General features: G+C 29.4%; 1 protein-coding gene across 1 annotated transcript in view; it reads left to right on the top strand.

Moving 5' to 3' along the window:
- LOC115882532 (tyrosine-protein phosphatase 99A) overlaps nucleotides 1-13,873 on the top strand; it is a 291,693-nt gene that overhangs the window by 17,354 nt on the left and 260,466 nt on the right. The window contains exons 2-3 of the mRNA XM_030900649.1: nucleotides 3,551-3,859; nucleotides 11,722-11,845. Coding sequence (XP_030756509.1) covers nucleotides 3,551-3,859; nucleotides 11,722-11,845 — 433 coding nt within the window. The remainder of the gene's footprint in view (nucleotides 1-3,550; nucleotides 3,860-11,721; nucleotides 11,846-13,873) is intronic.

Here is a 13,873-nt window from a genome sequence, read left to right as displayed (position 1 = left end):
AGATAAGCACATTTTCAAGACAAATCGAGTGGTTCTAATTTTGTTGCGTCGCTTCGGAATACGACAGAAATTTATATAATAATCTACTCTAAAAATGAAATAATTTTTATATTAGAACCTGTATTGTGTAGAAATTTAATGTAATAAAAATTCCGTTAAATTTTTCAGTATCGTTTTGCTGAAAATGCCTAAGGGCTTACTATTTTTATTTAAAATTTACACTAAAATTGCTCTTACCCATCATTTAACATTAATTCTCTCTCGGTAGTCATAAAAATGCCAGGTAAGTAAATTATTATCCAAATTTTGTCTTCAGTAATATATCCAGCATAATAGAAAGATTTGTAATTACCATTTTTAAAAAAGTACATATATATAAAAGGAAGATAAAGCCAGAGATATTTTAGAATTAAAATAACAAACGAATCACCATGTCAAGTATATTCTTAGTGAAGAAAACTTAACTCAAAAAATATTAATGGGAAAATGCAAATATGCCAAAAATAATATCTAAAAATGACGTTTTCTATTATTGTAACCGATTAAAAACCCGTATTATTAAAATTGAATGAGAAGAAAACAAAAAGGTTTGTCGGAGAAACCACTCATTCTTATTAAGCATTTCTAACTAGGTAGTCAGTGACTATATTGAAAGTATTTCCTTCTGATTTAAGGGAAGGGCATTTTGAACTTTCGCTGACGCTCTAATGAAACTGAGAGAGAAGTTTTAATTCTCTTTAATAAAGAAAGTTTTTAACATAGTCAGCAGATGTACTGAAGAAACATATAATAAACAGAGAGAAGGTTTCATTCGGTTAACTAGCCATAAAAAATTAACTTGGTTGTGTAAGTGCCTTATATTAAAAAAAATGTAAAATAGCAATCTGTTTGGCAATGCAAAAAATTAAGGTATGTAAATACTAAACCGGCAAGCCATTTTTATGGCTCTGGGGGGATTAAATCAATTTCTCATAATTTGATAACTGGGAAGATAAAAATAACAAATGACTTTTTTGCAAAAAAGTTCCAGAGAAGTTTTATAGCGGTTTAAACCTCCGCCAATTTAAATATTCATAGCACTGTGACATATTATACACTGAAATTTTATGTTAATAGAGCTCTTTAACATAATAAAATTTTCTCCAAAGTACCTGTTTACTTTATCCTTGTTTCAAAGTTTGGGACATGATTTTTTCCAACCCTCGACCAAATTTAAATTTTTATAAATCTGCCCAATTAAATCTTTTGATATAACATTTCTTTGAAAAGTTTTTCTACTTTTTGCATAAAAAGCTATAAATCAAGTTAAGAGAGTAAGGTGACATTTTTATAAGAGAAACAATGGCGCTAAACAATTTTCAGGCTTTTTAGTTTATTTCACCTACTCTCTGAAAATGGTTCATCCGAAGGCATTCTAGTTATTAATCATAGTAATTTTTGAAAGCAGTTAAGTGCGGGTCATCACGCTATTTACTAACGTAGATATGAAACGCGATTCCGTCTGAAATTCAGGGACGTAGTGCAATTCAAAAATTGGAATGGCACTGAAAAAAATTGTAAAGCTTCGGTTCATTACAGTTTAAACGTGATGGATTACATGCTCTAAAATATTAAGAAAGTGACGCATATATGGATAACGTTTTAGCATCTAATATTCGTGTTTTAATAATTCTACCTACAGATATACATATATTCTTGAAAATATTTCCAAAATAGGTTCAATGTGAGAATGAAAGACAAATACTTATAGCTTCAGGAGTTTGTAAGAACTTTATTATTAGCTTTGGTCACTCATCACTTAACCCTTAATGGTAACAGAGTGATCTCTCAGACACCCCGAGCTAAATATTCCTCTATATTTCGTAAACGCCGACAATTGTAGTAATGAGACTGCATATATACCTTCAGTCAAAAGGCGTTCAATAAGTTAATAAAGAGAGAACTCATTAGTGTAAGGAGTGCAGATTTATGGAATATAGAAATTCGGGAAAGGTATCTACCGGACTCATCTGTAGCGATTGTGTAAGTTTTTTTTATTATTCTCTGGATATGGTATAAATTTTTGTTATTTATTTTTATGTTTTATTATATAGATATATTAAAATTATTTTTTTTAAGTCTTTGCTCGAGCTGTTCTTATTCTCACCGTCACCCTGCTCTTAGGTGTAATTTTTTGAATAACGTTGGATTACTGATGCATAATTTTTTCATTGAGGATATATTATTTTAACTCGCTCTTGTAAACTCATAAAAGTATAGAGATATAAAAAAAACATTTTATTTGCTATTAAATTATTTAACCTTAATAGAGGTGTCTACCAGACCTCTCTGTAGTGACTAAAGGAAAATTATTCAGTGTTCTTCACAATAATGTGAAAAAAACTAAACTACAATATAAGAACATACAAAAAAAAACTCATATAAAATAATGTTTAGAAAATACACTCGATATAAATTCGCGAATACCAGACCTGAGAACGTAAAATTTCATTTTTTGATAGAAAAATACTGTAATAAAAGCAGATAATTTTCCTTTCAACTATCAAATTCGATTAAATTTAAACTTCAGTACATGCACCTTTTATAGCCCTGCAGCCATACACTTATCTGCATATATCTATGCTGTTTTTCAATGTAAATTTTCGCCATAAATATTCATGGCATTAAAATGTTTCGGTACAACACGTCTTAATAGTTTCTTAAAATTATAATCGTTCTTTTATGCTGATAATAATTTATTGGAAATAGAAAAAACGACTGATTTAATGATAAATTTTTATCGTCTAATTGAAGTCATTAAATCTGCTTTTTTTCTTTACAGAATAAAATATTTTAATTATTTAAATCGACAGCCTTTTCGCTCAGAGTCTAGTAAAATACTTGTAAGTTATAATTAGTCCGTTATAAAAAAAAAATGAAAATTAGGACACTTATTAATTTATTACTATTATTATCTAGTTTAATATCTATATAATCTAATAAAAGACTAAATAAAAAACCTTCTCATTTAATTAAAATTGTAAATAAAGCATAGATTATAAACCCTGTAATATAGAATAAAATATAGTTAACCGAATGAATTATACCATAGAATTTAAAAAACGGCGTGAAAGACGACTGGGCAAACCAAACCATGATAATTATGCCGAGGTCAAGCCCTAGACGTCATTTACTTGGTTCGTACTCTTTTTTATTTTTTAATGGCGTTTAGTGCCAGTTGTCTTCAAGAAAGCTCTTTAAAATTCGAGAAAAAAATATTTTTAGGAATTGATCTGTATGCCTGGAATCGTTCTCTTCTTTTTTTAATCTTTCTATAATTAAAGTTGATTGTTGACACGTTTTATATCAATTTTTAGTAAATTACGTCTAGAGACTGACCTCGTCAAAATTATTATCGATTGTCATTCCTCAGCTGTCTTTGGTGCCGTTTTTTCATGCGGTATTAAATAGCTATAATGGTAACTGTACACTGTCGGTAAAAAATGTTTTATTTTAGTACATAATCCCACTGAACATGATAACCGTTTCTTTTTTTTTTGTTTAATTTCAGATATTCCGCCAAAATCGGAGTACTACAAAACTTACGCCAAAAATAACTTCACATTCAGATGTCCAGGTGCCAACGAAAATACATTAGTGGAATATTTAGAGTGGCATTCGGAATCGAAGCACAAAAAAGTGTTAGAGTTCCAAAAGGATGCCGGAATTACGTACTATAACGAATGGAAAGATAGGGTCTCGATGGATAAAGATTATGGCTTAATATTTCGTAACGTTACGTCCGCAGATAGTGGAGATTATATTTGTCTGATAAATCATCGTCTTTTACCTGATGTTATGCTTAGATTTACTGTTATAGGTAAGTATACAAATAATACATTTTATTTGTGATAGTATTATGCGCTTAAGATTAAGTATAAAATTACTAAGTAAAAAGTGTCCTAAAATACCTGTAATATACAAAATAAAACGGTCATTAAAATTATGCCAAAGCGAAAAACAAAGTGATTTAAAAAATGGATGCCCTATACTCTATCGTAATTGTTTAAATACATTTTGTGTAACAATTGTTAATTTTTTTCGGAGTGGTTCTGAAATTAAATACAGCGATAGAAATTATTACTTTATACAAATTTAGTGCGATATTCGGACAATACGATATAATTTCCAAAAAAAAAAAAAAAAACGTAAATTTTAAATTGATTTTCAAATAAATAGAAACTCAACTTTTAAAAACAATTATTAAATAGAATTAAGTAAATAAAAATACAATCTGAAAATTCAAATGTTAAAAGTAGAGTCATTTAGAATTACTTAGAAGTTATGGCAACGTATGTCGACACACATGTGTTTCATCCTGATGAGTTAAGTGAGGCAAGCCAGATGATATCAGATATCGATAAGTAAAAGAAGACTAGCCGTTTGCTTAATTCTAGCCCACATACACGAACCAGAAAATAATCAGGCATCAAAAAGCAAGAAGAGGGCTTTTTAAATGACTATTTTTTTGCGGTCTCGCGTAATATTTTAGATATTTATTGTCATAGTACAGAAACAAAATATTAAGAAAATTTCTATAAAATCGCAAATAAAATCTGTTTACATTTTACGTCTTGTCAGTGCGATGTTGGCAGTAGCTCTGATTTTCGAAGAAAATAAAATTTTGGCCTCCATTGTTTCGAAACAATAACGTAGCTCTTATTTTAAAACACTTTTTTACTGCGAGAACTGTATCACGACTTCTTTATGCGTTTTATTGAAGTTCCTTTGTACAGACCGGACTTTTTCTTTTGCTGATACGCATCTTTCTTTGATATTGATAAGGTATCAATGGGTTTCTTTTATAGGATGACTCCAAAAAGAAAGAAAAGAAGGGGGTCGCATCATAAAGAATTACAAAATATTAAGGAATAATGCTCCTCTTGGAATATATTTTCTATTGACATAAATTGATACTGATTCTTTCATCAGCAAGTAAATAATAATTTGGAAATTCAAACCTTTGGACTCATTTAATCTCATTTTTATTCATTAGAATAGTATTAAATATGCCATCATGCTGTCAATATATTATATTTCCATATTTATATTTCATACTAGTTGAAGCCTGGTGCATTCGCCAAAACATCAGGAAAAAAATACTTTTTATTTTTTTTTAATTAAATGAAAAACAAAAAATCCGGCGACGACAGTTTTTAGAAGAGCCAATTAGCTATCTTTTAGTAAAAAAAGCAACTTTCTAGAGCAAGTCGTTACTTCAGTAGAGACGACACAGATAAACATTAGCATTTTATATATATAGATATGTCTCTTTTTGTTAAACAATATTTGATTTGAGTCCATTTTTTTATGTCAATACTATAAGAAATTATTACATAGTATTTTTTAGATAAAATATAAAATTTGTAGCGTGAAATTGGTTTAAACAAAATTAAAAATATATTTTATTATTTTTAATTATATCGAATTTATTTTCTACAAATTTATTATACTTACATCGAAGATAATTTAAAAAAATATATATTCTGGTAGACTCTAAGACCACCACTTCTTATTGCTACTGGCCAAAGGGATTAATCATAACACTTCCAGATTAATTTTATTTGTTATCGAATTCATCTAGGGTGCTACCGCCAACATTATCAATAATAATAACATTACGACAAGATCACTAATGTGTAGGGAAACAAAGTCTCTTGTGTGTTCCATTCCAACAACTAACACGTTGTTAGGAAACTGTTGTTCGGCTTGTCACAAGCGAAATAATAGATATTCGAAAATTAATAAGGCAGGAAATGCGTGAAAGCGTGCCATGTAAATATTGCTGCACTTCGTATTTTACACGTTTTTTTCTTATGCAAGTTTGTTTCATATTAGATTTTTTATAAAAGTGTTAAATTAGCGGAACAAATAAATTACTTGGGTGGCTTCCAATAAACATGATTTAGATTTGTTTATTAGTAGTATTATTGAGTTTTATACCTATAATTTTTATAGTTTTTATCTAAATCTATCTTGTAATTAAGGATTAATACCTTAATATTAAATTAAACAACAACTAAGAAAAGACAAAACCAGGACATCTGCCTATAACTTACTGCATACCAATCTTGGATATTAAAATTCTTTAATTTACAAATACAACAAGTTTACTTTTGTCAACTAGACTTTTTTGATGTGGTTATTTTTACAAATATCATGCCGCCATATTGTTTTTTTCTCTTGTAAAATGCTATTGAGTTTACGTTTACTGTTAACTTCGTTTGTTGTGTATCCAAACTATTAAAAACTTTAACCTATATGATATTTTATAAAGAATTATAAAAAAATAATATACATATAGACAATAATCCTAATGTAAGTAATAATTCGTTTCTAAAATAAAATAGGTGACGGTGTAACATCTAAATTTATATTCCGATATTATAGTACGCAACTTTCCTAAATTGATTAACGTATCTACAAAGACAAAAAAGACTGTCCTCGTAATGTTGTATATACACTATTAGCCTGTGTAATATTCTTAATTCAATAGTACATTATTATTTAAACATAACCTTTCAACGTAAAACAACCCTAATTGTATGGCGATAAAATCTCAGACCATTAAGAAATCGTATACCAACATACAACGGAAATATTAAAATTATGGAAATCTAGAGGTATTGAGGAAACTTATTTAGATAATAAATTATAGATTTTTTTATAACCTATCATATATTTAAAAACAAAAATGCAGAGGGGGAGAGGTCAAAAAATCCTCTAACACGGTAACTAATGAACGCCCCCATACTAGTTCTTTAAACAGAAAATTGATAAGCAATACTGAGAAAATAATTACTGAGAAAAAAAGAGTACTCTTAATAAAAAAATTCTATTACAAACACAAAATTATTAATAATTGAGATCATCGAATAAAAGCAATAGACTGGAATAAAGTTATAGAATAATGTTGACTCTGCTACCTATTGAGGTGCTTATTAAACTACGGTGGACAAATATTATGCTACAGACTAATTTCAGTTAAATGCTAACAGGGAACTTAATTTTAATTTCGAAAATTAAACCAATTGGATCCTTATATAACGTAGTATCGAGTTAACGTCACTTTTTTTAAAGTACTAAATGAATAGGTGTGTTGTTACAGTATTTAAAACTTGTGATGGTGTTAATGTGGTATTTTTTGGGGGCTTTTATAAAAAAATAACAAAGATCAGTATAATTTAGTATTTAAACCTTTACTTGCCATTTGCAAGTTGGTGAGCACAACCGATGTTGGTCCTATCCTGTTTGAATAATCATGAACCAAATCAGGCCTGTATATGTACGAACTAAAGTTTTCATGCACTAGTAATTCACTCTTTCACATGAATAATGTCGGCACAGCGCTTACACCATACACCGCACAGTCTGTACGAAATTCTCTGGGTGATACTGCTGAGTTACATTATTGTTAATACAGAAAAGAATGATTACAAACTTATCTTTGCATTTATTTATTTTGACTCTCTTATTATGCATTCAATTGCCCATAATTTGGAACTCTCACTTGGTTAAAAATGTACCGGGTGGCCAACTAAGAATGGACGCCGGTTGTATCTCAGAAATTACTTATGGTATAACTTTGGGAAAAAAATTGTAATAAGTAAATCGGTCAAGAGAAATGGCGGGAAATTATTTTTAAGTTCAAAAAATGTTCGCTAGGCGGTGCATTTGTGATGGCCAATCAGAAAGCAGGATTTTTCTTAAAAATATGCAGGTGAAGAGTTGTAAATATGTAGGTGAGAAGTTTTTGAGAAAAATCCTGTTTTCTGATTGACCATCACAGATGCGCTCCCTAGCGGACATTTTTCCAGCAATTTCTTTTGGTCGACTTACTTCTAACAATTTTTTCCCAGGTTATACGATAAGTAGTTTCTCATTCTTATTTGGCCACACGGTACATGTAATTTTGGTTTGAATATTTTACATTATTAATATTTATACAATGGTCTTGATGAGTAATACAAGATTTATCTGCTCTGCCATATCTTACTTGAGGTATACTCTTTATATCTAGTTATTATTGATCTAGTTTGCCCATATTTTTAAGTACAATCCTTACATGTATAATGTTATGGTGTATTGTAGTAAATGTATCTTATTTTGCTACAAATGTCTTGTAAATATTAAAAAAGTGATGAAAATCTTTATTGTCTAAAACAAAACAAAATTTCCAAGATTTTATTAACATACCTTTAATACTTTTGGGTGTTCTGGATGGAATGTAAATTAAAATTATATTAAATATTCATGGCACAAAATTTATTAAACTCGTCTTTGCTTTAAGATATTTGTGTCATATAACCGGTAAATTACCGAAAAACAAAATGGCGCCGTGTATACATAACAGACTCAATATGCAAATGAAGTACTTACGCTCCTTTAAATTAATTTATTAGGCATTCTATTACATACAAGTAAGATAATACTTGACCTCTGGAAGATGTAAATTTCATATGCGCCTCTAAAGAGATTAAAATTTTCCGAGAATCGTATAATAAATTTCCTAGCTGCATTATGCTGCCTCGTTTCATTCAATCTTAAACTTTATTCATATCATGTAAACGGTTAATCTAATCGTTAAAAGTCGTATAAATTGTTAAACTTTCCAAAATTTCTATGGCAAACTTAAAACATCTTGTTCTAGAAACTAGCAACGCAAAGTTTTTAGTGTAAACAGTCTATAATGGCATTTTTGATGTTATTCACTTAGACTCTACCGATAAAAAGTAAGACGCATTAACATATATTCATTATTAATCTACCAAAAATGGTCTATCCAATATAAACATTATAGACATCATTTGTTGGTAAAGTCTTTTGCTCTGAACTTAAAATACGATTATTTGATTAAGAAGATTCACATTTTTTTCTTTCAAATAAATTCTTCTAAATAAAATAAAAAATGAATAAATTAAATATGCCCTTTTTTAAATGTTTTTTTTTTCAAAAAGTAAGCCTTTAAATAATATATACGTCATTAGTACAAATATAACATACGATCGAAAGAAAACGCCGTCAAAGACGGCTGTAGAATGACAATCGATATTAAGTTTGACGAGGTCAAGCCCTAGACGGCATTTACTTGGCTTACATCTGTGTTCTTGATTTTTGTGAATGTCGAATATTAAAGCACTTAGCAAGATATAAGTATACCATATCACATTTAAATCGGAATAATGGTTTAAAATATCTTAAAAAAATTGTTTATTTTTTTAAAGTTTGATGGCCTCTAACGGAAGCACTTTTGTATAGAGGTAAAACTTCATTGGACATTATTCCAATGAAGTTATTCTGATTTCAAAAATACGTAGTACTTCTATACCCACGGAATATTGGGACACCCTGTAGACAGTATTTTACTTCAGTATTATTGATATTAGTAAATGTAATTAATTACGTACATAACTTCAGGTAAGATTAACTCGGCAGGCGACATTCTATCGCATCAAGTTGCAAACAAGCAGCCGAAAATCACACTTGCTGTTTGCAGACTTGTGAAACGTTTTCATTAAATATGTTAGCCAATATCATCGGAGACACTTTGATTGAGCTTAATGTTCCCAAACAGACTATCAGGTCAACATGCGAGAATTATAGAGCAGAGATGCATGAATTCCGGGTATGATGTTGCCGAAACCTATTTAAATGTCGTACAACGTAATAAACAGAAATGGAGCACTATGTAAACTGCTTAAAATAAACATCTCCTCCAAATATCGCCCTAATTTTATTAACAGGCCAATCAAATACTGGGTGTTTTTCAGAAGTGGGTCATCTCTATAACTTTCTTATTTCTTCAGATAAAAAATTGAGAGATTTGGTATATTAGTATATTATGGCATAAATCAAGATTGATTGATATGTTTTTACTTTATTTGATAGAAAATTAGATTTTTTTATTAGACATGTCAGATGTCTTATATCAACTTTTAATATTTTTGCTTAAAAATTGGTATTTTAAATCTCAATCTAGAGTACAATGGCTAATTTTTAATCCAAGTGCCTTGAAAAAATAAACAATCAAAAATATAAAAAACTAATGTTTTTCGTGACGTTTCCTAACCTGTTAAAATATGCTACAATCATATTTTTGTTTTTAATCATCTGCTGATGATGCTAGCGAAAAAGCGTCCATTTCAAAAATAAAGTGTTTTGGTGTATTGTGGCGAATTAGTGTTTTATTTTGCTGTTGTTTTGAATACCAAAGGTTCCAACCCTCAACTGTAATCAATGTTTTCAAATGGAACGAAGGTGGCTCATTAGCAAATATGAAAAAGGATTTTTAACGAATAATTTAGTACAACATACTTACTTGCTTTGCACTCTAGATTGAAACTCAAAAGACTATTTTTTAAGTGAAACTGTCAAAAGTTAACTATTCAGAATGTAATTTTCTATTAAATGAAGTAAAAAAAAATACTGAGGATATCAATTATAAAATATAAAGTTGTAGTAATATCCAGTGAAACAAGAGGTGACCGAAAATAAAGAAAGTTATACGGGTAAGCCGCTTTTTAGAAACATCCGGTATATAGATTAAAGTTTTGTATACAGTACACAGTACAATTGCATACAAAATTAAATTCATTTGGTAGTAAGCTAAATATTCCCATTAATATATCTGAATTTAAAATTTCTTGAATAAGTAATAAATTACTGCAATAAGTACACACATTATACAATGAAAAATTAAATTAAATCTATTTATATAAATTTAAATAATTCTAAAAATTAATTCAAGTTAAACAAATTCGTTAAAATAAACATTATGTCTGCCAGGGCTAAAGCAAGAAAAATATAAATTTAAATTCGACGTATTCCAACTGGTAATTCAAACAGAGAGCCGGTAATTTTTCCATTAGATGTAATTTGCTGCGATAGACGTAGATACAATATTTGTTTTTTCCATTATGGATATTAAATTTACTTTTTACATGGACGTATATTATCACTACAAAAGTTTCTGTTTTCTAAATCTTATCAGAAATACATTAACTGTGCAAACACACTTAAAAGTTACTTCTAATAGAGCTAAGCACGAACCAAAACAAGGTTTTTTTGATTCGAACAAAAAAATAGACATCTATTTTCTTTGAAGCGAAAATTTTTTGGGAAAAGTTTTACCAAGTTACATTTATAAAAATAATAATATATTACAAACAATATTAATAAACATAAAATAAAAATCATTAAAATAATGGCAGTATGTCTATCAACGTGTTTGTAGCGGATTCATTTTTCCCAAAAAGTCTGGATATTTCAATACTGTAAGACCAAAAAGCCTCAAACTTTTTGTATATGATTTTTTTTGTGTACTTTTTATCGCTTTTTCGATTTTAACAAACATAAGTAAAACTTAAAAACAAACAAGAAATAATCATATACAGGAAGTTTAGTAAGTAAAATGCCGCTGAAAAATCCTCCGTTGGGTTAACGCCAGCGGTGTTTACAAAAAATAACTATTTTATTTTGTCGATTTTCTTACATTGGCGATTGCGCCCCAGAAGACTTTTTGAATAAATTATGCACTGACACCGGGTTAATAACCTTTATTTTAATAATATTTTTTAAATCTCTTACTTAAACATGTTTAACGGTTAAAGGGTTAAATAATTGCATATCCTTAATCTAGCGTCGACCCAGCAATATATTTACGAGGGCTATTTATGGTTACAGATGTTCCTGATCCACCTGGCCGTCCATTGATCACTTTCTTCTCGTCCAGGGCAGCCAACCTTTCTTGGGCTCCTCCGAAAGGCATCAACCTCAGCCAAATAACGCACTATACGGTTGTTATCAGGTAAGTGTACATTTATTACCTTATCTTTCAAATAAAACTGGATATTTAGGACGGAAAAATCGGCACGTCGGGTCTCTTGCCAATTAGCACACAATGCCATCTGCATGCGAAACTACTTTAATATTGCCGTTATCCATTCGATCTGCCGGCTTATCCGTATACGTTTATCTTGCACCCTTATCCATAAATAAACATACATTTGCCTAATACCCGTTTCAACCTAACCTAGATAAACCCGTTCGAAAGAATCGTTTTTTTTCAAAAAACCTTTGTTTGGTTGTTTCCAATTTATTTTAACTTTTAGAGAATCACGATTATCAAAGAACTGGCAATATTACATGGAAAATAAATTTAATATAAAAATCTTCTAAAAAAAACAGCGTCAAAAACGGCTCAGAATGACAATCAATGGTAATTTTGGCGAGGTCAAGCCTTAGATGTGCATTTACTTAGCCCGTATTCTTCTTTATTTTTTTAATGACTCTTACTGCTAGTTGCCGTTAAGAAGGTTATAATTTATTTTTATACTGAGTAAAAACGAGTTTCTATTTTTTTACTAAATGACCCCGCCATAAATATCATCGATTGTAGCCGTGTTTGACGTCTTTTTTTTCGATCATACGGTATTTTCATTAATGTTCATATGAACGATAACTTTCCCTAAAAACAAAGTTTTATGAACTGCTAGAAATAATAATGCTAATAATTGTACACGCAATATTTTACTTAATGTAAATGACTGATCACTTAATCACAAGTAGGTAATCATTTTGGCTCAATTATTCAAACCTGGAATATATAATAACCCGTGATTTATGTCCAGAATTTAATCTATCTTGATCGTTTGCTAAAAAAAACTATGTAGAATTGTAGATTTGTATTTTTGGAGTGCTTTATTAACTGGGTAATTAAACTACATATTTATATTATATTTGTTAGTATAATGAAACTAATTATTTTTCATAGCTACAATACTTTGCTCATTAAAATGTAGTATCTTTATATTGAATTATCAAAAAATCTTTTTTAAAAATAACCATTTCCTAGAATGTTTTGCAACAATCTCAAAACGTATAAGTTCTTCAAATAATATCAATTTTTTATATACAAGTAAGGTATATTGGTTTATTGCAAATCAGATTTAATCAAACGCAGGAATTTCTAGATCAGTTTGATTAATTCATTAGGTGAAAATAGCATCTATGCGAAACCATGCTGATGGAAGTTAATAATCAAAACGAAATGTCCAGATTTATTACAAATCCTATCAAACGCAACTGAAAATATGTACGCACACGTCTTTGGGGAATTAATTATTGAATTGTAGCTGCAGAAGATTAAATTTATATTCATTTAAAAACATCGATCTACAGGGTGTCCCATTTTAGTTGAAATCATGTGGTATCTCCGTTATTAGTTAAGATAAGAGGATGCAGTTTGCACAAACCTGTCCCACTGTTTTGCCAAACGAAAGATGCTGTAAACAAAATTGTTATAACCCTCTTCGTTTCTGAGCTACAGGATCTTATGGGACATTTTGCAACTTTGGGCACCACCCGTGTCTCTGTTACTGTCAAACGTCCTTGTTGGACGTTCAACAAATTGTTGAACGTCCTATAATGTAAAATTTTCAAAAAGACCCTGTAGTTCAGAAACGAAGAGGGCTATTAAAATTTTACTTACAGCATCTGCCGTTTGCCAAAAACACAGACAGGACAAGTTTGTGCAAACCGCATCCTCACTGATAACAAAGATGCCATATGATTTCAGCTAAACTGGGACACCCCTTACAAAATCGGATTTACTTTCAGTTATTTTTTTTCAGAAGTAGAACACAATTTAATTTATAGTCAATAGGTATGTGTTTTAGCATAGAATTACTAAAAATTCTTTAAAATAACAATGATTTCCTGCAACTACACTGAAAAACTACTAAAAATTTAAATATTGTATTGAATATATCGAAAAAATTAAGTATTTATTGTAAAATATTACAAAAGCATGTAAAACAACATTTTTAACTCTTTA

The sequence above is a fragment of the Sitophilus oryzae genome, unplaced genomic scaffold, assembly GCF_002938485.1.
Source record: "Sitophilus oryzae breed Bouriz unplaced genomic scaffold, Soryzae_2.0 scaffold_177_pilon_pilon, whole genome shotgun sequence".
Classification (NCBI taxonomy): domain Eukaryota; kingdom Metazoa; phylum Arthropoda; class Insecta; order Coleoptera; family Curculionidae; genus Sitophilus; species Sitophilus oryzae.
The sequence above is the reverse complement of the archived record's forward strand: the minus strand, read 5'-3'. Positions and strand labels throughout refer to the sequence as shown.